The sequence below is a fragment of the Microcebus murinus genome, chromosome 29 (genome assembly GCF_040939455.1).
Source record: "Microcebus murinus isolate Inina chromosome 29, M.murinus_Inina_mat1.0, whole genome shotgun sequence".
In the NCBI taxonomy this organism is placed as follows: Eukaryota; Metazoa; Chordata; class Mammalia; order Primates; family Cheirogaleidae; genus Microcebus; species Microcebus murinus.
Genome location: NC_134132.1, coordinates 4029118 through 4055705, shown reverse-complemented (window position 1 = coordinate 4055705; position 26588 = coordinate 4029118). Strand labels below are relative to the sequence as shown.

The following is a 26588-nucleotide window of genomic DNA, read 5'->3' as shown; positions in this document are numbered from 1 at the left end:
ATTGGGGTCTAGGCATCCTACAACTTTAACAATGCATTCTTTTCACAATTTCCAGATCGCTGAATGGCTTCCCTTTCCCCTCCAAGTATATAAGCTACTTTATACGTTGCTTCAGTGGTATCATTTCCAGGTCTTCATTCTGCTTGAAAGAATTATCTTTGCTTTTGCTTTTCATTTTTTAATTTCTGCAGTACAACCTTTTGCACCTCTCCCTCTAATTTAAAATATCTGTGGTCCTTGTGGGTGTTACAATGCTGACGAGCATTGAATTCTTTAATGTTGATACTGCAGTATCACAAAGCAAGCGAATCATCTTTATCTTTAGCAGAAACAAGATAATAGTGCAATTCCCAATCCTCATTAAAAAATCTGCTTTCCTCCTTCAGTGCTCTCTTGTTCTGCTTTTTGATATGATGGGCTCTTAAGGAGATAGAATTAAAAAATACTGTCGAGCTGTGCAACTCTTCATAAATTCCACTTCAAACAGAAATACAGTGCACCGTTGCCAAAAGCTGATAACAGACTGGCGTACTCGACCCCCATAAGCTCTCGCCAACCAGCCTTATGCGGTAGTGGCACCAGTCAGACGGGAAGTTAGAACTAAATCATGAGTGTAGCAGCGGTCAATTTAGCTCTTCTGGCTTACTAATCTTCTAATTGTGCTGGTCAGTCTGGGAGGATTGTTTTCTTGAAACTTATTTTTTTTCTTTGGTATTTGAAATACTTTCATTTTAAAAAATAAAATAAAAATATTAAAGACTAAAAAATGTATTAATAAAAATTAAGGATTCTGTAAAATTTGGATTCAGTCAAAAGACCCTTAAGGACCTAGAAAGCCACATGTGGCCTTAAGGCCGCAGGTTCCCCACCCCTGGCCTAGCACACAGTTGGTACTTAACTAAGTATTTAATGCTGAGTCAGTGCACAAATCTAGTAACATTCCTTTGAGCCATGAGGAAACCTCTCAAAAGTAAACACTGTAACTTCAGTGTATGCATAATGGTGATACTGTCATATATCCTCATTAGCATGTATGTTTCCTTACACCTTATGGTGTTAATGTCTGTTGGTTTACTGATATCTTTCAATCTCATGTATATTTTAAAAGCCATTACAGTTGACCCTTGAACAGCATGGATTTGAACTGTGTGGGTCCACTTATATGTGGATTTTTTTTTCAATAAAAGTTACACTGAAAATAGAAAAAAAACTTAAAAATTTGAAAACTATTTTTAAAAAGAAAGAACATAAAACATATGTATGAAGTGGGAAACAGAAAGAAAAAATAATTTTAAAAAAATTCAAAAAATATTAAGAAAAAAAGTTACCCTGAGTGTGCCTGCCTCTCCTGCCTGCCCTTCGACCTCGTCAATCTCCTACCCCACTGCCACCCCTGAGACAGCAAGACCAGCCTTGCTCTTCCTGCTCCTCAGCCTACTTGATGCAAAGACAGTGAGGATGAAGACCTTTATGGTGATTGAATTCTGCTTAATAAATAATACAATTTTTTTCTTAATATTTTATTTTCTCTAACTTTATGGAAAGAATACAATCTATAATACGTATAACATACAAAATATGTGTTAATTGGCTATTCATGTCGTTAGCAAGGCTTCTGGTTGACAATGGGATAATAATTAAGTTTGGGGAGAGTTGAAAATCAACTTCCAGAGGGATTAGTCCCCCTAACCCCTGCATTGTTCAAGAGTCAACTGTATTTAGTTTACTTACTACTTTATCAGTGAATAATTAAATCCGATATATATACTTACTCCTTTTTATTGGTAGGTTATGGTAGCTTTTCAGTTTAGTATTGATGGGTTTTGTTATTGTTGTAACCAAAATATAGTAGGAGGAGCTGTTTGAAAATGTTTACTTGATTTTCTCCTCTCTTTTGAGAATGATTCATTGAAGTTGGTGTTCTAGGTATATTTTACACAAGTTATCAGCATCTTATGGATTGGTTCTTTAGCCATACTCTTGATCTCTTAAAGATAAAATAATTATTTACCTTCTTTCAGAGTCTCTCAGTGACAGGCATTTTCATCTGACGGTTTCATGGCTTGCTTTCCTTAAAGTGCTTTGGTTTGATATTCTTCCATTACTTCTCAGAATAGGACTTTATTCTTCTCTGTCCCTCAAGTACACTTTTTAAATACTAAATTTTCTCAAAATACCTCATGGTCAACAACTGTCACAACTTGTGTCTTAGCCATTCTTCCTAATAAATTAAAAACCTCTACCAAAAGTTACATAAAATTATTGATTCTTTGTCATTTCAGCATCAGATCATTTGTTCTGAAGTGGTGTGTTTTTTTAACCTTTGGGAAATTAACATCGAATTTGTTCTTGGCCAATGATGCCTTCATTATTGCTTCCCCATTCTCAACCCTTTTCTTGAAATTCATTTGGTAACTGAGAATTTCTATTCTTTCTAGGGTTGTACTTGAAAGGAAGTTGTGATTTAGTCTGATAGAACTTTAAAAATTTTTAGCTTTCACTTTCAATACAGCTTTTAATCATTTCTTTGCTTCTTTTATGCTCTGTGTTTCTAACATTTATTTATTTTTATTACTACTTAAGATTCTTTCCCTCCACACTCTTAATCCTCACCTCCTTTTCCCCTCCTTTTTTTTATTTCACAATCTTCCCTTTTTGGGGAAGCCATGGTATTTAAGTGAGGTGATCCTTACCTCCACCCCCACTAGGTTACAGGATCTATTTATAGAGATTGGTTTGAACCTAAACCAATCAGGGCACGGCATTTCTTTGGCCGAAGTAATTATATTGGTTCAGTCATGTGAGCCATGGTTATTTTGGCCTTTTTTTCCAAGGGTAGGGAAAAGACAAAAGACTTACGTGTTGCTCTGGATTATGTGGTGTGTGCCTGTAAGACATGGAACTGGTATAATCATTTTTGTATATCATAACTTAAAGTTACTAGAAACCTACATTTAAGAGTACTTGTTAGAGTCTTTTCCATGAATCTGAGTTAAATGCTTTCAGAAAAGAATTCAAAATAATAACTGTGGATGACATAGACTTAGGATAGCCATGTTTAAAAATCTGATAGAAGTTTATTATAGTCAGCATTGGCAAGGAAATTTAGTTATTTTGTGGGATACAACATAATATGCATAGTTATGACTGATGACATATTAGATTTCTAAGCGTTTTGTACAGTTTGGGAACACTCATATCAATAGCATACTCATAGATGTAATTGAAAGATTAGCATCACTTATCTTTTGACAGTGTTTTCTATACAATTTACCAAATAAGCCTAATCATTTAATATTTCAAAAAGATAAGAGATACATTCTTTGAGGTTCTCTATGTGTCCAACTGGAAAATTTCAATGTTAATTCTAAGTCAGAAAATCTTAATTTAAAATTTTGATCTTAGGGAATTCTGCCAAAGATGTCAAAAGGTTCAAAACACTTGAACAAAACAGGATCACAGGTCACTATGAAATAATGGTTTTTGTTTGTTTGTTTGTTTGTTTTGTTTTTAACCAGAGTAGTAATAAAAAGGCTTCAAAAGCAATACAGAAAGTTACATGGCTTTTAAAAACCTTAACCCTTGCAAAGGTCAGTTTTTCCCAATAATCAAAATTCTAAAAGACAACATGAAATAATCTTGATAAAATGGAAAATTGTTGTTTCTTAGGCCAGTAACAAAAAAGGTAAAGAAAAATCTTCTGCAGTATGATTGCTTTTCCTTATGGGAAACCCACTCAAATAACCTGGAAGTTGAACCTGATGAAAAAGGTACTTGAATTTAATCAGACATAATAAGAGTATGTCCAAGGTTGTGAATGTACACCATATTATAAAGGAATGTAAACAATAAAATTAAAACCTTGAACAGGGGAATGCATGGCTTTTGGTAACAGTATGAGAAATCTCCTAGTTACATGGAACAATTCAGATACATCAAGAAAAGCCAAGAGTACAGAGTCAAGTTTTACTAGAAGAAAACATTGCTTTTTCTAGGCCTTCAAGACAGAATATTTCAATTTCAAGTTATAACAGCAGAGTTAGAAACTAGAGAAAAAAAGAGCTAATGAAAAGATAAGAAGGAGAACATCCTATAAAAGCAAAAAGATAGATTTTTCAGTGGGTGAAAGAAGAGCAGAAGGCAATGCAAGACCTGCAAATCATGCAACGATACACAGCAAAAGCTGGATTTCTGAGATATGAATCTGAGAAGCTTCAAGAGGGAAAGTCTACCTCAAGAAATGAAATTACCTTTCTAAATGAAAAAGACAGCATTTCTGACCTAAAACTAGAGAAATTAAATGGAGTCTGTAAAACAGAAAAAGCTTCAGTTTAGAAGATGACTGGCAAAGAAACAGATTTTAGAATTAAAAATCAAAACCTCTTACAGTTTTACTAATTGCAGATCAGTACTTCAAGAGAAGCTTGTTCTAACATAGGGGACCAAAGTTTTAGTTTTGTGTCAGTGTATTTTAATAGCAAAGCTCAAGCCTTAGAAAGACTTATAAATAATTCCATTCCAATTATAGCCAACTTAATCACACACAAATTTCTTTCCTAAATTTATCTTTCATGAACCTTTTACGACCTGTACAGACCTTTGACTATATGCTTAGACTTTCTGCTTTGTCCTATACTTATTCTTTCTTAAATGACTTACCATTTTGCTTTGGACAAAAATTCACTACACAAGATTCTTTCTTATGTAAAATTATTCTCTTTTCTTTTATACTGTTCTTACCAAAAATACAACTTCATACCTATAACTTTCTTCACATCTCTCTCCTACTTACTTGTTCCTTTCTATCTTATTTCTATTTCCATCCTAACTCCATATTTTGAAACAACCTTGAAACAGAATTATACAAAATTATTATTTTTCTAAATAGAGAATATATTTTTATGCCTTTTAAATGTTTTCATCAAAAACACATCTTTTTGTATACTTTGTATATAGAATGATATATATATTAATTAGAATTTTAATTAATTTAGTTTAATTTTAATTCTTTGGTATCAGATCCCAAGTGTACCATTGCACAGGATTATGGGATCTTAAAGGCTGATGAAGGCATCTCGTTCAGGAGCCTCTTTATTATTGATGATAAGAGTACCCTTCGGCAGATCACTGTAAATGACCGCCCCTTTGGTCGCTTTGTGGATGAGACTCAGACTAGTTCAGGCCTTACAGTTCACTGACAAACATGGGGAAGTGTGCCCAGCTGGCTGGAAGCCTGGCAGGGATACCATCAAACCTGATGTCCAAAAGAGCAAAGAATATTTCTCCAAGCAGAAATGAGTACTGGGCCACTTTAGTGCTGGGCTGCAGTGGGCAGCCATGAGAACAAAACCTCTTTTGTGCTTTTTTTCCCCACACTTAAAACACAAGACACAGACTTTAGATTTAGCCAAGATGTGGTATGTTACGAGACAGGCCTTTCCTACAGGGGTTGGGGAGACCAGCCTTTCTTCCCTTAGTGGGAATGGCCTGAGTTGTGTTATGGGGCAGGCCATCTGATTTGTGCAATGTATCTATCAGTAGAGGGCATCAGCCCATTAATCTCTTGTAGCTTCTATTAAATTTGAACTGAGACCAAAAAAAAAAAAAAAAAAAAGAGTTTGTCAGGAGTTTGGATTGGTGTTCTAGATCATAGCTCTAGATCATAGCTTTTATTATAGTTAGCTATCCTATATCTACTGGGCTACAGGGATCAGTAACAAGGTTACACAGGCAGTCGCTGGGCAAAAGTATTTTTCATGTAAGGTTGTGATGGCCTTTGTGCAAGATTGCGATTTCGCAGCAGTCTTTTGTGATAGTTTTGTTACCAGGTTTTTGTTTGTTTGCTTTAAACACAAGTGACTCCATTTTGATTCTGACAGCTTGCACATAGTATAGAATTTGGAAAATATGGAAAAACAAAATTTTTACTTTAAAAATGTGAATTATACTGCATAATTGTAGCTTCTTTTTTTGAAACTTTTTTTGAGCATTTACTCATGCTGTTAAATATTCTTTTAAAAATTTTTTAATGATTATATAATATTCTTTTTTAAATGGCAGGACCTCAGTAGTAGTGTTACTGAAAGTTCAATACTTTTTCCTGAGGCTGAAGAAGAACAAGGACAAAGTGGTTTGAGGAAAAGTAAAGAGAAGTTTATTAATTTGCCTGCAAATGAGGAGGATGGGAGACTCTTGTCTTAAAGTACCATTGTCCTATCCATAAGCAGAAATTCAGAGTTTTTAAAGGGAGTTTTTAGCTTCAGGCTATTGTTAACTATAGTGTCCTATAACTATAGCATCCTAAAACTGTAGGATTCCTGAACCCTCTCCTGTGGTACAGAGGACAAAGGACACCCCCCCTGCCCATCTGATTACTGGCCTCAGGCAGGGATGTCAGTTTTAATTCCCCAAAAGAGTGAGGGTGTCTTAAAGAGACAGTTTATAAAACATTTTGTTCATTCTTAGACCTTTGTCTCTATTACAGTAGTTAACTCATTGTTGAACATTTTTTAGTTTCATCTCAATTTAAGATAATATTGTGAGCCACTTAACGCTTTTTCCTTTTGCCAAGGTTACAATAATGTTGGTTTAAGTAACTCTCTTTACCTTTTTTTTTTTTTTTTAACTTTTTATGCACCTTTTTGTTTGTTTTGTTTTCCTGGGAAAGTGGAGTAAATTTTACATTCCATTGACCTATACTTTGCATATAAAATAGTATTTTCTTAACCACTTTAGTATGAGCATCGACTATAGTCAACAGCCACAGATGAGCGCGCACAGCCCAGCGTGGACTGTAGTCAACAGCCACAGATGAATGTGCACAGCCCAGCGTGGACTATAGTCAACAGCCACAGATGAACACGCACAGCCCATCGTGGACTGTAGTCGACAGCCACAGATGAATGTGCACAGCCCAGCTTGGACTGTAGTCTACAGCCACAAATGAACGTGCACAGCGACTGTAGCTGACAGCCGTAATAATGACTTTTCTAATTTTTCATTTATCAAAATAAAATTGTGAACATTTAAAAATAACATAATGAAAACATATATGTCTATGCTACCTATTCTGATTTACGTTACAAGTAAAGCTGCCTGTAAAGTAAAACAAGCTTTCAGTGCTTTCAAGCTTTCCTCACCACACAAGAGCAAAACGGATTTGTCATCAATGCACAGCACAAACTATCGTGCAGACTATGAGTGCCAGCAATGGGCAAGGTTTCGTGGCCGGTGAGCGTGGAACCGAAGTGGTTTAAATAATGTATTCCTTGATTTCTGACATATAGCACGTTAAAGAAAAAAAAAAAAAATAATGTATTCCTTGGATCACTCAGTTTCTTAGATGCCCTTATTAATAAATTACTTATTTGATAAATAGTATATAATCCTATAGGTTCACAGTAGACATTCGCAAATTAAAGACTTCCAAGAATCTTGTAGATGCCAAATCTCTTTAGCTTTGTTTATTTTATATTTTACCACAAGATATTTTACACTAGAATGGAGATTAATTTTTTACCAAAAATGTTCCTTCACTGTTTTTACTTCATCCTCATTCTCTTAGTCTGAAGTAAGGAAATCCACATTTCCTATAGGAAATATCTATATTTTCAGTTATTTGACTTCTAAGTGAAAAATTTTCATTATAATCTCTGCCTTTTCCACAGTCATTAACACGCTTATTCATGGTGTTTACTTTTTCAGTAAATACATTTTATTTTTTAACTACACAACTCTTAAATTTTTTAGCAACTGCGTTATGACCTACTTAGTGGTAATTTTAAAGGAAACAGTCAAACTAGCAGATCTCCCTGCTCAGTCTAGTGACGAGTTCCAAAGGCATAACTTCTCCTACTCCCACAGCTTACATTATCCCTGGAATTGAAATGAGTACAAAACTATCAAAATCCTTTATTGTAATTTTATAAAATAAGTCTCACAACTTAGTCTTTTAGCAAGACCTGTTTCTAAGGGTGAATCACTGTATAAATGAGTTTTTGTTCTTCTCTCTTTCTTTTCATGACTGCATACATCATTTTTTCCTTGAATCTCATGTTCCTTTTGTTTGCTTAAGAACCTTAATCAGTTTCCTTTATGGGGGAATAAGTTGTCATCAGTGAAAGAATTGCCATTTTGTTTGTTCCCACCCTTCTCCCCCACTTCCTATATTTCGATTTTCTTTTAGAAACATTGATTTCTTAGTTATCTGGCCTTTACTTTAACCTACATATACTCTGCATATTCCTCTTTGGTGTTTTAAGTTTTTTTTTAAACCTACATTACTCTCTGTATACTCAGCTCACTTTCTCTCCTTTAACTACTGCCTCAGTTGAGCTACCTGAGAATATTATACATCCCTTTCTGTTGTCTTATCTTAGTTTTTACTCCTTTAAGAGATATTAAATAAGAATATTTTTCACATAATCATTTGGCATATCCAGCCAACGCATAGTCGTGAACATGTATTTTCAAATGACAGTTGTAGCAGGAAGAGCATTAGACTAGGAACTAGGAACACTGGTTTCTTATTCATTTTCCAATATAAAGATATCATATGGCCTTGTAATGTGACGAACGTGACCTATAATGGCTATCTCACATCACTTAAAAATGAAGAGATAATATATATGAAAATGCTTTGTGAATTTGTTTAGATGCTCTCAATATGAAGTTAAGACATAAAGTTTTTATGGTAGTCAGATATCGTTAAAAAGATTGAATAGCTTTTAGTCAAGCACCTTTGAATGAGGACAGTGTGAGTCTGAGTAGGAATTAACTAAAATGGAAGGGTTAGGGGGGTGGCATTCAGAGAGGGAACATCATATGCTGGAAAGTTATGAAATAAGATGATTAATTTGGGTTACTTTAAGTAATTTAGTGTGGCTGGAGTGTAGGATGTCTATGGAGGAGTATCAGGAGATAGGATTGGGAAATATGGATGTGCTTGAATGTTTAATCAAAAGTTTTGGAGGACCCGTTAAAGATTTAGGGAAATGATGTAAACTTTGCATTTCTAGAGGTTTTATTCTGGTGACCCAGTGTAGATGATAGATTAGTGGGGGAGGCAAATTCAAGTTAGGGGGACTCTTGAGGAAGCTGTTGCATTTAGTAAAGGTCAGAACTGAGAACTTAAAGTAACACGAATGTAGAAAGGAAAAGATAGATGCAAAAGATAGCTAAACAGAATCTATGAGACCTATGTTCTGATTAAATGTGAGTGGTAGCAAACCATTTACTAAGAGAAAAATTTATAATTATTCTAGGTTGTGGCTTCAGTGAATCCCCTACTGAGATAGAGACCAGAATGAATTCAGAGGAAAGAGGGTAAATTTGATTTTGCACATGTTAAATTTGAGATATTTAGGATATATCCAAGTGCAAATGTTTTGTTTTCTGGTGGATAAAAGGAAAGGATTTGGAATTTGTCTCTGTGGTAGTAAATGAGGCCTTGGATTTGAATCAGATCACCAGGCACAGGGCTAGGTCTCTTTGTTACACCTTGTTTAAAAAAATCTACCCCTTGAGAAATACACAGTTCCCTAGAGACCAGGATACCCAGGGCCTTTGAATCATATTCCTGGTCCTTATATTCAGTCCCATATCTGAATACTCATTGAAAACCTGTCTTCTCACAGCCTGCCTTAGGGACCCCTAGAACGCACAATATGAAGATATCACTTCTTCATCGTTCTCATAACTCTAAGTAAAACTTAAAGCGTTTTTATTACTATCAAGCTGTATTATCAATCTAATCCAAATACATTTTTAACCTAATAGAGTCATAGTAATAGCAGTCATTTTATTTTTCTATCTTGACATTTACCATAAATTGGTTATCAAATGCTTTTCATTAATTTATTCTCATGACATAATATCACCAATTCAGCTTGTTGTAGTAGCATACCTGAAAATTCCCTCTTGGTATTTAACTACAAAGCCAGTTATCTTAATATATTTACTTGGCAGCTTTGTTGGGAACTTTTGCCCCGAGTATTGGCCTTGAGGAGTTGTGCGAGTTGTGCTTTAGCTTCTCCCATGTGGCTTCATAGCATGGCTTCTTGATTTACTCTTCTTTCAGGTTTCTCTGGCCTCATTGCCCAGTTTTCTTTTTCCTTGTTTCACTGGCAGTGTCATAACTAAGCTGCCTCCTTGCCATCAGGTTAGGCAGAGCATGAACATAGAGCTTCAGAGAGAGAGAGTGAGGACTTGCAGGATTGCAAGGGCTCTTGTGATAGATTTGACTCCTGCAGTAGTTCCCACAGATACCAATGTAAAGTAGCAATTGCCCTTCATATATAGGTCCTTCAAAATTCAAGGACTGCCAGCTGCCTATAATTTGTAGGCATACTCAAATATTTTTTTTTTTTTTTTTTTGAGACAGAGTCTCGCTTTGTTGTCCAGGCTAGAGTGAGTGCCGTGGCGTCAGCCTAGCTCACAGCAACCTCAAACTCCTGGGCTTGAGTGATCCTTCTGCCTCAGCCTCCCGAGTAGCTGGGACTACAGGCATGCGCCACCATGCCCGGCTAATTTTTTATATATATATCAGTTGGCCAATTAATTTCTTTCTATTTATAGTAGAGACGGGGTCTCGCTCTTGCTCAGGCTGGTTTTGAACTCCTGACCTTGAGCAATCCGCCCGCCTCGGCCTCCCAAGAGCTAGGATTACAGGCGTGAGCCACAGCGCCCGGCCGATACTCAAATATTTTTACGACCGTACCTAAATGTGAAGGGGGAGAAAGATTTGCAGAATTGATTCCTGCAAACATTTAAAAGAAATGTAGTTAAAATGTCAATAGTAGTCTGGCTAAAGATAATGTAAATTCTACTTTTTTCAATGGACTCCTGATCACAATGCATTATTATTATTATTTGTACAAGTAGCTTTCATTTGGACTTGCAAACATCAACCTCTGACTACTTGTTAATGCCCTTGAAAGTCATTTCAAGGGTGTTCACAAGTATCTGGAAACATCCTCAGTCCACAGGTTAATACACATCTTGAGATGTAATAGAATGCCAGTGCAGAAAGTATACATGGAAATGAAGTTAAAACTTTGTAGTTATTTCTTGGACAGCGGTGTTTTAGCAATAAGCAGTATTTTGTTCTTTACGTTTTTATGCCAAAGTAAAAAGGTAAATTCCCAGATGCTTAAATTCTAAACCTACGCAAAAATCTGATGCTAGCAGTTAAATAGAAGTCCTGTTAGATTTTTTCTAAATTGTAAATCAGATTTATATGAAAAACCAGATTATGTTTTCCACTTTTATTTCTTCAATAATAGCAATAAAAAATACTATTCCCAAATTCTTGATTCCTATTTTAGAACTGCGATCCTTCCAATTCATTAGATTGTAATCCGTGGAAAGTCTCTCCAGAGTGTAAGAGTTTGCATTATTTTGTTTTGTTTCTCCCCTTGCCCCTGACATTCAGCCCTGATATTAAGCCATTCTTTTAGTTATAAAGTGAGACATGCTTGGGTGATTTGCAGTTAACTGCTCGCCTCTACACACACAAATGCCTCAGCTTCACATCTAATCATGATTCATGCCTTATGCCAGACTCTTGCTGACATCCCAGCACCAACAGATGGTGGGGCTAGACCCCTGGGGCAGTGTGACCTGGTGTTCTAAGGTTGTACATCTTCTGGTAGCAATGGTCAGAAAAGGCAGGATTTTAACATAGGGCAACATGGATCTTAGCTGTCGCATTTTCAGGTGATACCCTAAAAATTATTTTTTAGTCCAAGAAACAAAATAAAAGCATATACTGGGAATGTTACAGTTCTTTAAATCAGAATTTTTGATAGTTAGGTGGTGCATGGAAGAATGGTTTTTAAGTTTTTATACAAACTGATGATCAGAAATACATTTGACATATATATATAGTACCCATATGTGTACAGTTGCACATGCATAATTCAAAACAAAGTTTCACAAACAATATTTCACTTTACTATGTGCAATTTTGTTTTCTATTCTTTAGTTGTTGTTGTAGGTGGTGGTAATTCTATTTTTCTTTTTAATGAATTGCTGGTCCTCATTCACCAAATAGATTTCAAAGCTCACTAATGTCCTAGCACTCTGGGAGGCCGAGGCGGGTGGATCGCTTGAGGTCAGGAGTTCAAAGCCAGCCTGAGCAAGAGCGAGACCCCGTCTCTGCTATAAATAGAAAGAAATTAATTGGCCAACTAATATATATAGAAAAAAAATTAGCCGGGCATGGTGGCACATGCTGTAGTCCCAGCTACTCGGGAGGCTGAGGCAGGAGGATCGCTTGAGCCCAGGAGTTTGAGGTGGCTGTGAGCTAGGCTGATGCCACGGCACTCACTCTAGCCTGGGCAACAGAATGAGACTCTGTCTCAAAAAAAAAAAAAAAAAAAAAAAAAAAGAAATACATTATTTACTTTTCTATATACTTACTCAAATTATTCTGTAAAAAATGATTTTCTTAATTGATCAGATCAACTGCCATTTACTTAAAAAATGTTTAGAATTCTCTATTATTTGTATGTCTATCCAAGGATCTAAAGGATTTAGCAGAGCTACATATAGACACAAATTTAATGAGCCTTTTAATGAGCCATACAACCCTCTACGTTAAACACGTTTTATTTACCCTCATTGTTTGCAAATAGTAATTTTTATTCCCTGAGCTTTGCTTTATTATTTGTCAATAAGTCATTCTTTCGAAAACAGATACATGAAATAGCTTAGTCTTGTAGGCTCTTTATTTGTATTTTAACAAAGAAGGAAAAGAAAAAAGTAGGGGCCTCTTGAATATATCACTAAGTAGAGTGAATTTTTGTAGTTCCCTTCATTAATGGTGGTTTGAATGAGTTGTATGGAAAACATAGGTGTCGTATAGAACTATATAATCTCCTCAGCAATAGCTGAATGAAAACTCATTCATTCCATATAAAATGATTTAAGGTGAGTTTTTTGCTTATATAAGTGCCATTTTAAAAAGTTGCTATGTCATTATAGGGAACCATTGAGTTTATATAAAATAATAAGCCATTATAGCTTTTAAAATTCAAAAAGGATGTAGAAAAAAAGCATTTTATAATCTGAATAGATGGGGTTGAAACTAACATTGAGAGTAAGTTTGATATGCAAATGATATATTCAGAAAGAATTCTTTTATAATCTGAGTGTAGACAGACAAAATATTATCAAGTGTTTTTTGCAGATTAAAGCTCAAGATAAAAGCCACTTACAGAGCAAAGGTAATTTTACATAAACACATACATTTGAATGTATACTGAAACTAATTTATATTATGGATGGGAAAATTCTTGAAGAATTTATTGTAGATACAGTTGTCAGTGTTGATGTTAAAGATTGTCATTGAAGGTCTTTGCACGTTTCTCTTTCAGATACAGAAACAAGTGAAAAAATACAAGGAAGCGGAATACTTCAGCTGTTTGCAAGTCTGTTGACGCCACAGTCTTCCTGCACAGCCAAAGTAGCTAACATCATAGCAGAAGTAGCCAAAAATGGTGAGGTTTTCCTCAAGAATTTTTCTGCTGGGAACATCTTCAGTTTTACACCTTACTTGTCAGTATGTTTTATTAATTTATGTTTTAATTTTATAGATTAGACATTTTTATTTCTGTTTCTCTTTCTTTGACTTTTTCAACGTAATTGTCTTTAATGATTATAGTTATAGTCATTCTGTTCATACATTTCTCATTTGCTATTCCATTCCTTTGGAGTAAAATTAGGGAAAGCACTGCTAGTCCCAACTACACCTTTGTCACTTTTACTTTGGGTGTAGGATTCTTGAGCTTGCCATTGAGTCATTCATCTTCATTGTCACAGGAAAGCATACTTTTTTTTTCATAAGACCTAAGAACATTTTTTAATGTTTGTTTGTTTGTGTTATACCCACATATAGTCAACTATACTTTTTTTAGTCTTAACCTATCATCCTGACATTGGCAGTTCCCTTCAGCAGTGTAGTTGGAATATGTTCTGTTTTTTACACTCACCTTCATGGAAAACATATATTTATTAAATTGCTATGTAAGAATATTCTGGAAAAATGATAACAAGCTTAGCTTATATAATACTTAATCCATGTCATTGTTTATACAGTGAGAGATTCTTTAGAGAAATTATATTATATCAAAAATATTTGCACATGATTTTAATTCAGTCAGATTAAGAAAAATACTGAGTTCCTAAAGGACTTTTTAAGCATAAAGGAAGGCCATACTAAATATAATAACTTTAGTGTGCCTCAATTTTCAAAGTTTGATATTTTTAGTTCTTTTATTTTACAGTGTTGCATATATTATAATTTAAAGAAAAGAAATTAAATTCTGGCTTCATTTGTATAATCACCATGGCAGGTGGCTCTGTGTAAAGTACCAGTCAGTATATGTTGTTTTTGGCCTGTAAAACAATGTGTTCTGAAGTGTGTTACCAAAAAGAAAATTGCTGAGAAACTTTGCCATTTGCTTAGAAGTTCTCAAAATGCCTTTTAAGTTCCAATTAAGTTCTATATTGGTAAACCATTTTTACAGTGTTGACTGAAAAATGGCTACCTCTTGCTTGTACGCCACATCCAGGAAGCAGATCTGGTTTGAAAATGAATCTTTTTCAGACATTGTTACCCCCCCCCCCCATCAACCTGTATCTGAATCTTTTTTTTTTTTTTTTTTTTTTTTTTTTTTTTTGAGACAGAGTCTCGCTTTGTTGCCCAGGCTAGAGTGAGTGCCGTGGCGTCAGCCTAGCTCACAGCAACCTCAAACTCCTGGGCTCGAGTGATCCTTCTGCCTCAGCCTCCCGGGTAGCTGGGACTACAGGCATGCGCCACCATGCCCGGCTAATTTTTTATATATATATCAGTTGGCCAATTAATTTCTTTCTATTTATAGTAGAGACGGGGTCTCGCTCTTGCTCAGGCTGGTTTCGAACTCCTGACCTTGAGCAATCCGCCCGCCTCGGCCTCCCAAGAGCTAGGATTACAGGCGTGAGCCACAGCGCCCGGCCTGAATCTTAATAGATACAAAGCAGCTTGGTTTTTAAGATCAAATAGTTTATTTTTAACCTCATTAGATTCACAATATAGATTTCCAGAAATCAAGTAGAAATCCCACAATTTTTGTTTTAAAACCCTTTTACTTAAGAATGGTTACACATTATAGGATATATTCAGAAATTTTGGATGATAGATTTTTGTGTAATGATTACCATTCCTATATACTTTTAACATCATTCCTCAGAATGCTTCATCACGGTTTCATGACAACTCTGCTGCTCTGGGTTTCTTCTAGTAATACTCTAGTAGATGACAGCTGTGTTCTAAAAACATAATAGAATTTTTTTTTTTTAACATTTGTCCTTTTAATCAGAGGCTGATAAAGGGCATATTACTAACCTCTACTAGTTAAAATAAATGGGATATACTTGGATGATTATTGCTTAATCACCACAATGCTTTTTTCAGTGACTAGCTGAAAAAGTGGACTCGATAGAATCTTGTTGAGTGTTCTTTTTAAAACAAATACATATCTTTAGAAATACAACATGACATAACACTATATTAATTGGGCTTGTATTTCTTCTTATTAGAAACTTGACAGTGAAAAAAGATTATATGAACCAGAAAAAAATGAGGCTGGAAGTTGATTTGTTCATCTTTACCCTGCTTTGCAGGGAGGAGAAGTATTAGCATATACTTCTTAGATTTATATTAAACCCAAAACATAACAAAAAAGACTCTCTAAAAATTAACATACCTGACTTTGTACTGACGTTCAGAACTCATAGAGAGGGTTTTAGTAAAAAGTTCCACAGGCGAGTTTAATGTGGGAGGATAGCTATGACCATAAATTGTAGTAAAAGAACTTTAGACCTTTTAAATAAAATATCCCCCATATGATAGACTTACAACTGATGTAAGGCAAAGGAGAAATAAGCAAGATAAGAAATACTGTGACTATTTCCTGCTTTTTAGAACTGGACTCTCCAGGTATCTAATAATAATAGAATAATAATAATTATAATAAATCGTAATGCTATCTACTAATATGTGCCTACATTGTTTCAAGTGTTGTGTACATTATTTCAAATTCTCATAACAATCCCATATGAGATAGGGTTATTTTATATACATGAGAAATCTTGCTTATCTTCACACTTAGTGTTAATAGATGGAATTTATGCATCACTTTGTTTCCTCTCCTTTTACTTATTTTCAGTGAGACTTTATGATGATAGCAGTGGAAAGTGTACTGGTTGTCTGAGTACAGGGATAGCAGCATATAAACTGAAAGATTGGGCTGGTAACTGAAGTGAAAATGTGTAAAAACAAGCAAAAGTTGAGCCACTTCATGTCTATTCCTCTAAAGCAGTTCTCTACCTTGGAGCAACAACAAAAGCACCCAGGAACTTCTTCGATACAAATTGTTCTTGGATCCACTCACCTAGACCTACTGAATCAGGAACTCAGAGGGGGCCTAGACATGTGTTTTAACAAAGTCCTCTGGGGGATGAGTATAAATCTTGAGAATCAAGTCTCAGTCTAAAACAGTACAGGATCAGTAGTTTGGGTCAACATATGCTGTTTTTTTCCTATCTGTACTTTATTAGATTGCAAAAGTATTTATCAAAACTCATGCCTGCATACTCTTGACAACAAAACAGCCAAAGTATATACCCAAGAGGATCTGGGGAGGGCACCACCAAAGACACAGAAATCTCCTGTTCTGTCTTACAAATTTATTTATTTTAAATTTGCCCTCTACTCCACAACAAGTACATATGTATTTTAGTGTAAAATGTGTGTGTGTCCTAGAAAAATTGTTGAGTAAAATTGACACTCCAGAAAAATTGTTGTCAGGTAGCTTAAAGTGTATCTTGACACTTTAGTGTTGGAAGCTTAACCTCAGTTATTTTGTAAGAATGATTATCAGTATTATATTTAAAAACGAGCAAATACAAAGTGTGAATGAAAAATAATGTCAGCTTGACAACCCACGTACAAAAGTCAATCATTCTTTTATATTCATGCCTCAGTTTTCCTTGTTCTTCAAAAGAAAAATATAAAAAGCTAAGAAGTAATCGGGGGGCGGTTATTAGAGAAAATTCAAACTCTGAATATATATTATGATTTAGTATAATAAACATTAAGGTAGACTCTAGTACTCACTGTTTTTATTTGGCTCATAAACTTTGGTTTAAAAGTATTAATAAAGTATTTAGTTCCTTCATGTAGGTGAAAGTTGGGAAGATACAACCTGTATCTGTTTTTTAAATATTTGATAAAGAGATATGTAAAGGGAGGTTTTATAAATCTTAGTGTATATAAAAAGAAAATAATTTTATTTTGTGGTTTTCATCATAGTCTGGTCTTTATGATGCTGCTGAATAAATATGTAATTCAAGTAGGTTTGGGAAAGTAAAAAAGTAAAGAATTAACACTGTGGATTTAGAAAGGAATAGAAATAATCAACAAGCAGTTAATGAATATATTACTACAGTTCTAAAGGAAAAATAGTCTTTGATGAAAATCAACATTATGTTATTAAATTTTGTTAATATGGAGATAGAGCAATCCCTATTCCTTAAAGTTTCTGCATTGAATTTCTACATTAAAATATAAACATGCAGAAAACAAAATTAATTCTATGTTGTATATACATAAACACACACATATTTACAAATACTTAGTGGTTTCTACTTTCTACGGTACAACCTAATGGCTTCCATTGACTTTGATTTCTACTTGCTGTCATTCTTTATGTAGCTTAATTTTATCCTTTCCTTACCCCTACCCTAAGAACTTTTTAGTCTATGAGTTCAAATTGCCAAGAGAGAGATTCTGATTTTTTTTTTTTTTTTTGAAGCAGGGTCTTGCCCTGTCTCCCAAGCTAGAGTGCAGTGGCATCATCATAGCTCACTGAATCCTTAAACTCCTCAGTTCCAGCAATCCTCCTGCCTCAGTCTCCCAAGTAGGTGGGATAACCAGCATGCACTACCACACCCAGCTAATTTTTCTGTTTTTGTAAAGATGGGGTCTTGCTCTTTCTCAGGCTGGTCTTGAACCCCTGGCCTCAAGCAATCCTCCTGCCTCAGCCTCCCAAGTGCTAGGATTACAGGTGTGAGCCACCATGCCTGGCCAACATTTTTCTCTTAAGTCTATCACCATTGCTGTTTAGCGGATTTTTCTAAATATACCATTAGGGTATTGGCAAACCTATGTATAGACTGGACTTAAGTCAGAATCTAGCCAGATGTGAACAAGTAGCAGGCTTAGGGTTGTATGTGGTAGAAACTCCTTTGAACAAGGCCATTCTGAAGCCTCTCCAACATAATATATATAATATTTTAAACATATTCTTGATAAATTACTGGTATTTTTATATAAATCTGTCTGAAGGATGATAACTTCATGTCTTTAAAATTAGCTTTGGAGAGCTGCTACTCTTCAGTTGAAAAAGTAAATTGGCTGAAAAGCAAGAGATTTTTGGCAAGAGTTTACTTTGTCCAGAGACTGGCATGTTGCTTTTATATTGGCAGTGTTGATTAAAAGATGAGGAATTTACTAGCTCTGTTTTATCTTTATATGTTTTTAAGTAAAAAAAAAAAAAAAAAAAGAATAGTTTTATTTGATTCCATAATTTTTCTGTAATAATTTACTCTCCTCATTTCAAGAATACCTGAAGCTATTGGTTGTAGAGTCAAAATTTTGAGAGATTGATATCATATAGATAATTAGAACTATAAGAGCAAAGACAAATAGTAATTCATTAATGTTGCCATTGCCTAAAGAATAGCAACAACAAAACAAACAAAATGAGATATAACAAGTTTTATTTATGAAATAAGTGTGCAAATCAGACCATTCCTAAATTTCTTATTTTAGCAGTCAATGAAATGATTTGTTGGAAACTAGGCATAGATTAGTGAAAAGGAAAAAACTTGATTAATTTTAGTTGGTGGTATGTTAATTTGAGATATGAAATATAAAGATTCGTAAGTAACCATTAAGAGATAGACAAGCAGACTGGTGTGTTATCTCCGATAGCTGGTCATTGAATTCATGGATGTGTGTAGCATAATGTATTTTTCCAACATGAGTGATAGGAGACCTCATACTACTGAGTTAAAACTATCAAAGATAAACTTAAAGATTAGTTTTAGAAGTAGGAAATACTCTCAGTCTTAGGAGTTTAAGTTATAGGAGGTTTTCAGTAAGACAGTGACAAGAAAGAGGTATGATATGAATGAAATCCTTTAGTTAGAGAGGAACACCTCTGTGACTTAAAACTATGTTAGTTTTAAGAGGTCATTTCAGAGGTGACAGCTCACGCAATATCCCTGTATGGTGTGCTCTAAGAATTTGAAAACGAAGGGAAAGAGAAGAAGGATTGCTTATGAAGGTACACGGGGCACGAACTAAGGAAGTAGACCTCCTTGAAAGAGAGAGAGCGAAAAGATAGTGATTTTTATTTAGTAGGACAGGTTATGGGTAGAGGATTTAGTTCTTTGTTGACAAACTGTATTGACCAGAACATCCTATGGTAAGTGGTGATGTCCAAAATGATGATTCTAATATTGGTTATTGGAGAACTTTCATCATCAATCACTTCATTATCCTTAAATTTTATAGTGGTCTATCATGAGATAATGTTTAAAAAAAAAGTTTATTTCTAATCATGACTGTAGTGGTACCATTGGAAGTCAATAAATAGAGAATGGTATACTATAAAGAAAAGAAAAAATAAGTTTGAAGTTTAAGAAATCTTAACAATTGGTGCTTAGACCTATAAATGCATCGGTACGGCAGCAAATATGAGTGAGCCATGAAATGGATTTTATTAAAGAATAAAGACAAGGAGTGGACTTCACCAGGTCTTACCAATTGAAAAGAACTTATTATTTTTAATGACTCACTGAAACCTTTTTTAAAAATATATTTTGAATTTTTTAGAGAACATATGGTGAAAAAGTACACAATTCGATGGCTTAGTTTGTAACTGTAGTACTTCATCAGACTCAGAAAACACCTTGCCAATGTTTCCATCATTGCACATTGCTTCCATAGCACAGCCACTTATTATAAAAAATAATGATAAATTAGCTTTAATGCAAGTTAATTAAAAATCCCTTTGGTTTATGGTAGAGACTGTCAACTAAGAAAAATATGACCCCACTCATTTTTGTGTATTTATTTCATGAAGTATTTAGTAGGGTTGTAACAGGGTACTTTTGAACAGAAATGTACTCTTCAACTATTAAGCCATCTTAAACATTTAGAAAGTAAATATTTTATTAAGTGAGGTGATTTAGTAAATTGTGAGTCTTTAAATTTTTAATTAAGTATGTCTCTTATTTTCAGAATTTATGCGAATTCCTTGTGTGGATGCTGGATTGATTTCACCACTGGTGCAGCTGCTAAATAGCAAAGACCAAGAAGTGCTGCTTCAAACGGGCAGGGCTCTAGGAAACATATGTTACGACAGCCGTAAGTGTTAAAGCATCAGTAATACACTTATAAATTTTTAAGAATTATGATTTTCAGATTAATTTCACTTTGGTGTTAGCACTGACTTTTCTAGGCTAAGACACTAATATGGGCCAGTATGATTTAGCACTGCTTATTTAGCAGAATCAATGGAAATTTGGGCCATTGTATTCTTAACTTAGAAGTTACAGGAAATGAATTCTTTTCCTCTGTTATCACAGATGATATTTTCAGAGGAAAGTAAATCAATTTCTAAGAAATTGGGGCTTTTAAATTTAGGAAAAATACGTATGTATCTTTTCAATTAGATTTTATCGAAGTTAATATCTGAATGAGAATGCTATGGACATAGTTTTTTAAAGTTTCTAAGTCTGTCCAAATACATTTTTAATTGAAACTGAGTAAAACCATTCATAACAGCTGTTACTTTCTCAAAAGCTGGATTGGCCCACTGCTTTGCATTGACTCCATCCCTATTTGTCATTATGTCATCGTCATCCTTACCACCTTCTTTAATACACTGCTCTACTAGGCAAAGAGAAAGCAGCGACTTGGGTAGAGGATATATTGCAGAAATGTTAGAATTTCTACTTCCCCTTTCTACACAGAAACAAAACACAGGGAAATACTGAGTGTATTCAATTTAATTAACTTATCCTCATTTTCCCTAGATTTTTATTTTCTGAGCCCAAAACACATATTTTATCATTTACCTCTAAGCCTCCTTGGAATTTAGGTTTTTCATATTAAAAAACTAGATTAAATTTTGATGCTTATTTTCTCCATTGAGTTTATAACTGAAATGAGTTATATTTTGTTATAAACACAAAAGACATGGCCCTTTTATAATAGGCAGTCCTTCAAAAAAGTGATTTTATACATGTGAGCCAGATGTAAACGGCATAAACATATTCATTTATGATACAAGAAAGAAATAGGAAAAAAATTGAAACTAAATTTATTGGTTATGACTGGTCTATAGCAGAAGTGATAAAGTTAGCCTCATTTATTCTCCTTTCTGTATTTTTTCTGAACTGTGTTACAATAGCCATAAGTATTGACAAAGCCATAATATGTCTGAGGATGTGGATGTCTTAACATGAATTTTAACTTACAATTTCCAGTCTGTAAGATAGCCCATAAGTTTACCTATCTGGTCCTTCATTCCAATTCTTTTTATCCTAGAGTATTAATATGCTATATTTATAAAATTCTAGTGCTTTGTGTTTATGACTTTGTATTTTCACATTTAGGATTTTGATTAAACACCATAGCTTATGATCTTAGCCTTTAAGAATGAACCACTTAATGTATGTTTTACATGATTAATTTTGGCAATATATATTAAAAAGACTTCTGCAGAATAATAGTCAAAGATTGGTGGCATGTATTTGGAGATTATTATTATTATTATTTTTATTCTTATCTTTCTTTTGTGTTACTAGAATTTAAGACTACCAAAAGTATTCTTTAAACCTTTTTCAGTTTAGTTAGTCTTGAATTATGCATTGTTTGAACATAGGAAATATGATCTGTTTGAGTACTTTCGTCATGGAGTTTCACTTAATATTGTCAAAATAGGAGAAATACATGCAGTGAGCTTTTGTCTCATACTACTTTGGTTTTTAGGGACACAGAGTAATTTTATTTCCTTTGTATTTTAAAAAGCCTTAAAGTTAGAGTAATAAATGTCTAGTTAATAAGATTATTATTTTGATGAAACTAAAGTCCATTTTTTATCATATCCATTTTTCTCTTATTGAGATATATATAAATATACTATATAAAGTTCTATGGGTATGTTTTAAGCTATAAAGTTAATTTTTTGTTTCATTTATTTATAAATATTTATAACTAGTTTGTCCTCATTTTGTTCAGTTGAAATTATAGATAAATGGATAATTAAGCATAGTGAATACAGGCCATATTTTTAAACTTTTAAGCCTTAGTTAAGGAAAATGAAGTGAGCAGTCTTAAAAATGAATAAATATAAGAAATATTTATTTATTTTTTTTTCTTTTAGATTTTTTTTTTTAATTATTTTTTTTATTTTGGTATATTATGGGGGTACAGATTTTAAGGTTTCAATAAATGCCCATTTCCCCCCCTCCCCCCAAAAGTCTGAGTCTCCATCATGACCATCCCCCAGATGGTGCACATCTCACTCACTATGTATGTATATACCCGCCCCCCTCCCCCCTCCCACCTGCCCAATACCCTATTACTGTAGCACCTATGTGTCCACTTAGGTGCTACTCAGTTAATACCAGTTTGCTGGAGAATATATCTGGTGCTTGTTTTTCCAAGGAAATATTTATTACTGTAAATCATGTAATAAAATGTATTCATTATGCCATGCTGTCTTATGCATATAATTTCCATAAGACTGCATACTTTCATCTCCTTTTATTTGAAATTAAATTCTATGAACTTAGTGATTGCTGGAGAATTATTTTAGTACAACTACAGTATATTTATATTTGAATTATAGTAATGCTATAAAAGTCTGTAAATGTGTGGTTGTGGATACTCGAAATGCATTTCTCATTTTCTTTTGTACCAGCTGGGAATTTTAAAGATCAAAAGTTTAAAAAAATTTTTTTTAAAGAAAAGGTCTTATTGCCTTCTATTTTAATTAATTCATCAACCTTCTTCACTCTCAGGAATGTAATGCTTCATTTTTAAAAGGGGAATAGGAAAGGCTATATGCGATGGCCTTGAAAATACAAAGAATCTTTTTCTTTCAAATAAAGTATGTTTTAAAATCTACATGTTAGTTTTTTATCAAACTTACCTGTTAGACTGATCAGTTTACTGACGTTTTATGAATGTGCTCCAAATGAATAATTTTTTTAGTAGGAGTTTATTCAGGATGCTAGTAGGCTTACAGTAGATCATAATACTGACCTATGCAGAAAGTACTATAGGGAATTCACTATTAGAAATAAATATTTGAGAAATCTGTGTGTGTTTTGTAGATTTTTACTTTAATACCTAAAAAGTAAAGCACCTGCTAGCATATTTCAGGTAACATAGTTTATTTGAAAGGAGAGCTGTAAGTATAGAAATAATTACCATAAAATCCATGGAAATCTTTGGGTGAAAAAGTAGGTCAGATTTCAATTTTACCAGCCTTGACAGTGCCCATTTTAGGAACTCTTCTAATGGAAGGACACGGTCTTATATAATCTTAACATGAGGTAGCAGGCTGGCATAACTGCTAAACGGGATGGAGTAAGGCTTTGTTGCTGATGGACTTCTTGAATCCCAGTCTCCCTCTTGCATATAGAGATGAAAGAATCACTAGCTGGGAACATTTTTCATTTAAAATGCCCTGGTCTTTTTTCTTTCAGAGAGCTTCCAAGGCACTTCATATATGGGTTTCTCTTTTAAAGTATCCAGACTTCTGATATAAGCATTATTTTTAAACTTTTCTGCCCTTTGACATTGTCAGAATGACTCTTTTAATGAGAAGTTTGACATCTTTCAGATCAAAGAGGAGAGAAAAATTGTATTTCCATTTGGAAAGAAATCATCAAAGCTGTGTATGTGATGGGCTATGCTAGGGAATGTGGTTTTTAAAGAGAAGTAGTATCATGTTTCAGACATGCATACATTTGGCCTATTTAATCACACATCCCTCTCAAAGGCGATATGAAAAAAGAGAGAGTTGTGTTCTCCTTATATGGCCATCTTTGTGGTATCCCCTCCTTTCGTTGACTTGTGTATACAACTGTGCACATTTTAAATTGGCAATACATTTAACTAGCCTTATAGTTTCAGAAATCTTCATGTTAAATTTCCATCCTGTATTTATAATTCCTAGGGATAAATTGGTGATTGGAAACTGAGTTTTCTCTGTGGATATTACTGCTTGAGGTCAGGAAATGTTATTTGATGCACTGGTTAAAAGATGTTTGCAGAGGTTAGAAGAAAATAATCACATGAAATTAAGTATTTCCAGATTTTTATATACAGAGGAAGAAAAATTTATAATTCAAGTGAGTACATTTCAAAATTAAATGAATGTGCCTCCTTATAGAAATAAAATTAATGCTTGTTATTATGTAACTAATCCTATTATTGAAAAGATATGCACGCTTAAACTTATGATACACTGTCTACATGTAGAAAAGAAAATTATATTCTTGCTCACTGGTGAGTAAATAAAAGTTCAAAATAAAGTAGTAATCAGGCTTGCCAACACTATTGTTTATGAAGTGAAATATTGTTTATTTCATTGACTTCAAATGTCAATAGGAAGGATGCTCAAATATATGCCTGTACTCTTTTGTATATTAGTGATTCTTACCATGCCACACTATGTTATATATAGGATGAAGATATCTTAGATTTGAATGCAAATGCTGAAAAGTAATTAGCAATAATCATATGATATTTTACAATGTAAGTTGGTGAGATAAGTATGTATTAATGTAATACAGACATGCTTTGAAATTGCCTAAGTAATCAAAGTATATTTGCATCAAGTATATTCAACAGGGAACTGCATTTAAAATAAATATTTATTTAAGTGATATATGTTATTTGATTAATTATGTTATTAAAGGGCTTTGCAAGTCTATATATTTACCCTATTTTTTTTCTTTATTCAGTTCTAAGATAAAATAGAAGTATCAGCCAATAAGTAGCATAAAAACAAGATTTTTCAGTTTTTATCAAATCTATTGTATTTTATGAAGGTATTCTTATCAAAGTGCATCACATAAGGATAAACAACAATATGCTACTGCTACTTTTAGAGATAACTGTTATCTCATGAAGGTACTCCACCATAAAGATGTCCTAAATATAGATTGACATAGATGTGGTTTTGTAACACTGTCATAAGCTCTAGAATCAAATTCATGCCACTAAAAATCATTAAATATGGTGGAGAAAATATAATGTACAAAGGAACACAACTTGAAGATAATTACAGAGTACACACTATAATTATGTGGATTTTGATCAGAATAAAAAAATGGATGATGAAAATATTAATTGCAGCTCTTAAGAAATTAAGCAAATGGTGCATTGCTTAGAAAAGAAACATAGTTCATTAAAAATTAATATAATTATAAATGTATAAAATTTTAACATGACTCCTAATAGGTAGATGTTGCAAATAGATGTATATCCAGCTCTACCATTTACTAAATTATCATTTAATCTTTCTGATTTTAGCTTCTTCATTGATAGAATGGGCTTGTGTGGATTAAATAACGCTTATCTATAAAAGTATGAAGTAGAATACAAGTTATGTTATGCAAAGAAAATATTATGATCATTTCTAAGGAGTGTGCTGCAATATAATGTAACACATTAACATACACAAGATATTTACAGCAAAAATATAGCCAAACACAGTGGATCACATCTGTAATCGCAGTGATTCAGGAGGAGGAAGTGGGAGGATTGCTTGAGGCCAGCAGTTCAAGACCAGCCAAGACAACATAGCAAGACTCCATCTCTGTTGCTGCCATTGGATATAGAAGTAAAGAAAGAAAGAAAGAAAAAAAAAAAAAGACCCCATCTCTAAAAAAAAAAAAAAGTAGAAAAAATTAGCCAGGCATGGTGGCACATGCCTGTTGTCCCAGCTACTTGGGGAGGCTGAGGCAGAACGATCACTTCAGCCAATGAATTTGAGGCTGCAGTGAGCTATGATTGTACCACTAGACTCCAGCCTGGGCAACAGAGTGAGACCTTGTTTCTAAAAAATAAATAAGATGAAAATTAAAAAAATTTGTTAAAAGATATAAAAGCCAGAAATCACATAAAGAGACACAAATATAAATATAGCAGGAATCAGGGATAATATAACTATATATAAAAACTGATTTAACTGAAGTTTCTTGGCAGCCAAGGTGAAAAAAAATAACTTGATAATGCTTTATAATTTTTATTTTATGCTAAAAAGAAATATACCAGTTCTTCAGTCAAAAAACTGTTGAGACAAATGATAGAAGGAAGTCATCAGTATAGCATTTGATGCTATATGGTTCTGTGCACATACCTGGTTAAAACATGTAGAGAATTTTGACTGGTGTTATAGACAGCATCTCCAATAGTGGTTCTACAAAAGTTGCCCGAATGTTCTATGTGTGATTGT

The 26588-nt window shown here is 33.7% G+C and overlaps 1 protein-coding gene across 5 annotated transcripts in view; it reads left to right on the top strand.

Moving 5' to 3' along the window:
• Positions 1 to 26588, top strand: part of RAP1GDS1 (Rap1 GTPase-GDP dissociation stimulator 1) — a 132361-nt gene that overhangs the window by 49477 nt on the left and 56296 nt on the right. For all 5 annotated transcript variants that reach the window (XM_012763622.3, XM_012763619.3, XM_012763621.3 and 2 more), the window contains exons 3-4: positions 13377 to 13499; positions 20351 to 20476. In XM_012763622.3, coding sequence (XP_012619076.1) covers positions 13377 to 13499; positions 20351 to 20476 — 249 coding nt within the window. The remainder of the gene's footprint in view (positions 1 to 13376; positions 13500 to 20350; positions 20477 to 26588) is intronic.